Source organism: Lottia gigantea (genome assembly GCF_000327385.1).
Source record: "Lottia gigantea unplaced genomic scaffold LOTGIsca_454, whole genome shotgun sequence".
NCBI classification, from domain to species: domain Eukaryota; kingdom Metazoa; phylum Mollusca; class Gastropoda; family Lottiidae; genus Lottia; species Lottia gigantea.
In genome coordinates this window covers 1-2,627 of record NW_008709590.1, presented here as the reverse complement: position 1 = coordinate 2,627, position 2,627 = coordinate 1, and the positions used below count along the sequence as shown (strand labels likewise).

General features: G+C 34.7%; 1 protein-coding gene across 1 annotated transcript; it reads left to right on the top strand.

The window, feature by feature from the left end:
- Positions 1-397: 397 nt before the first annotated feature.
- Positions 398-2,364, top strand: LOTGIDRAFT_175842 (hypothetical protein; the record flags this gene model as incomplete). The annotated part of the gene is made up of 3 exons (XM_009061041.1): positions 398-455; positions 935-1,063; positions 2,231-2,364. Coding segments are annotated over 3 exons (321 nt in total), but the record flags the coding sequence as incomplete, so codon positions are not given.
- Positions 2,365-2,627: the final 263 nt, after the last annotated feature.

The window sequence follows — 2,627 nt, the reverse complement described above, 5'->3', positions numbered from 1 at the left end:
GAATCATCCAATTTGATCCAATCCAACTACCAACTACTACGACTACCAACAACTACCTAGTTTGCGATATCAGCATCCGCTGGAAGCGAACGTTAACTTGTCACCTACCAACCAACCACCAACCTTAATCTTAAGGGGGTTGGGAGAAGATATTCGCGGTCTCGCTTTCCGGTCTTTAAATATCAGTTAATCGCGACTATTCTTACCTGTACACTGGTATAATCACGACTACTAACTAGCGACATCTGGTGACAAGATTTCACGATAAAAAACAGGTGGAAGTAATTTCAACGTTTGGACTGACCGCCCCGCTATGTCTTTTACTTGGTGGAAATCACGATTTAGAACACGCCTTGGTTAGAGTATCAGACGAACCGCGCTGGAATAAACTGTGATAATGGGATTAGTGCAGATTACTTTGTTTATTTCTTTAATCCTGACTTTAATTAGCACAGGTAAGTTGTCACACCTGTAATTAGTCATTCAAGGGAGATAATAACAATAATATTTACACAGGTATTACGGTTTATTGCTTTGCGATAAAAGTTAAGAAGAGGTTTCTTAAAATACAAATATCATTTTTAAAGTCGAAGAAATTAAGAAATGTTTAATGTATTGGCAGATAATTACGTAGGGCTTAATAGAAATCACTGTTTCAAATTGAAATTCAAAACCAGACCGCAGTGATTTTTTAATTCAATTTTAGCTGTCATTTCACAACAGTTCAAAATGTTTTTTTTTTTTTAACAAAGTAGACTCGTGTCTTAGTATGTCTTCAGATAAATAGAAATATCAGTTCAGGTAATTTCACCATTGAGAAAACAAACTTCTCTGTGAATTTGAACATGAAAATTCTTCAAACTATTGTCAAATTAAGGTAAATTTTTTACATTAAATGTACTGTTTGTAACAATCGTTACTCTATCATTTCCAGGTTTGTGCATAAAATGTTATACCTGTTCTTCAATTCGTGATAATCGATGTGGGGATAATTTCCTAGTGCCCAATACAGAAGCTAGGGATTGTGATGGAACCTGTTACAGATATAGAGGAGAGCGTTGGGGTAAGAGCTTCTTTATCAACATCTAACCTTTGTTGTTGCAGACTTTTACATTGAGAAACAGCACACTTGGGCCAACAACTTTTCAGAGAAAGCAGGGCATCATATCAGATTAAATTAAATATTTCCACATTTATGATGAATTCTTTTCTGAAGATATTTGGAAAAACAGGGGCTATAAGTTGTGGAAACCCCCTTGATTTTTAAAATGAACTGTTCCTATCACACATACATTGTATCACACTGATAGAAAGTCTGTATGTGTGGAAGAGTTCACTTAGCTTATATTGTTTATTTGATATTTAGGTTTATCAAATCAACATTCCTTTCAGAGAGTCCACATAGCTAATATTTTTATTTGATATTTAGGTTTATCAAATCAACATTCCTTTCAGAGTCCACTTAGCTAATATTTTTATTTGATATTTAGGTTTATCAAATAAACATCCCTTTCAGAGAGTCCACATAGCTAATATTGTTTATTTGAAATTTGGGTTTGTCAACTCCACATCCCTTTAAGAGAGTCCAGCTTATGGTATTTCCTATTTACGTTATATGAAATATAAAAAGTAGGATAAGGAGAGTAGCTCGTCGGTCAGTCAAGGTGTAAAATACTCAGTGTACATCTGGTCTCTATTTATTCTGACATTTTCTTTTTGACCTTTCTACCCACTAGCAAGTATCACACCATATTATAGCAGGCAGGTGTCTGTAATTTGCCGAATATCCAAAGGAGTCTACATGACAAGAGCTAATGAAATGGAGTTTTACATCTTCCTTTCTGGGCTACCATTGACAGGCAGTGTGCAATGAGAATAATTTTCAAAAGCATTTTTCAAAGTTTGTAGTGAAAGTCAGGAAAGTGGTATTAGCTTACCCGAGTTACCTTGAACGCACGCTCCACAATCTGTAGCACATATTGGTCTTTGTTTATTGTCCTATCTAAGGATGACACACACTAATATTATCAGTAGTGTAGCCTTAAATGACTAACTTATTATAATGTCAGTCCCTTATACCTGTGTCACTAGCAGGGGAACCATTTTGGGGTAAAGTCCATATTCTTTATATGTGGTCCTTCATACAATAATACATAATCCGAATGAAGGAAAATTTCAACAGTCATTTCCCATGTAAACTCTACTAATAATATTGTTTTGTTAATTTCAGAGGGGTCTGTTCGTATAGTGGAAGTATCGCGTGGTTGTCGTCAACTATCAGAAGAATACTGTGAAGATACTCGTTATAACGGTATTAACGTCAAAGCTTGTTATTGTAATGATAATTATTGTAATTCAGGGGAAGTAATCAAATCCTCGGTAATCATCGTTCCATTGTTGTCTGTATTATATTTACTGTATTAGCGGACCTTAGATAATGTAATAGTGGGTCATCAACAGTCCCTTACCAGTTGGATCTATTTTTATACCTGTCTCAACTTTTAGAACTTTTTTCTAACATTGCTTTTTAATTAGAAGCTTTTTTAATAGTGACGTGAGAAACTCTAAGTTTTAATGGAATCGATGCTATTAAGTGCCCAGATACACGTAAAAAGTTTATAAAACGC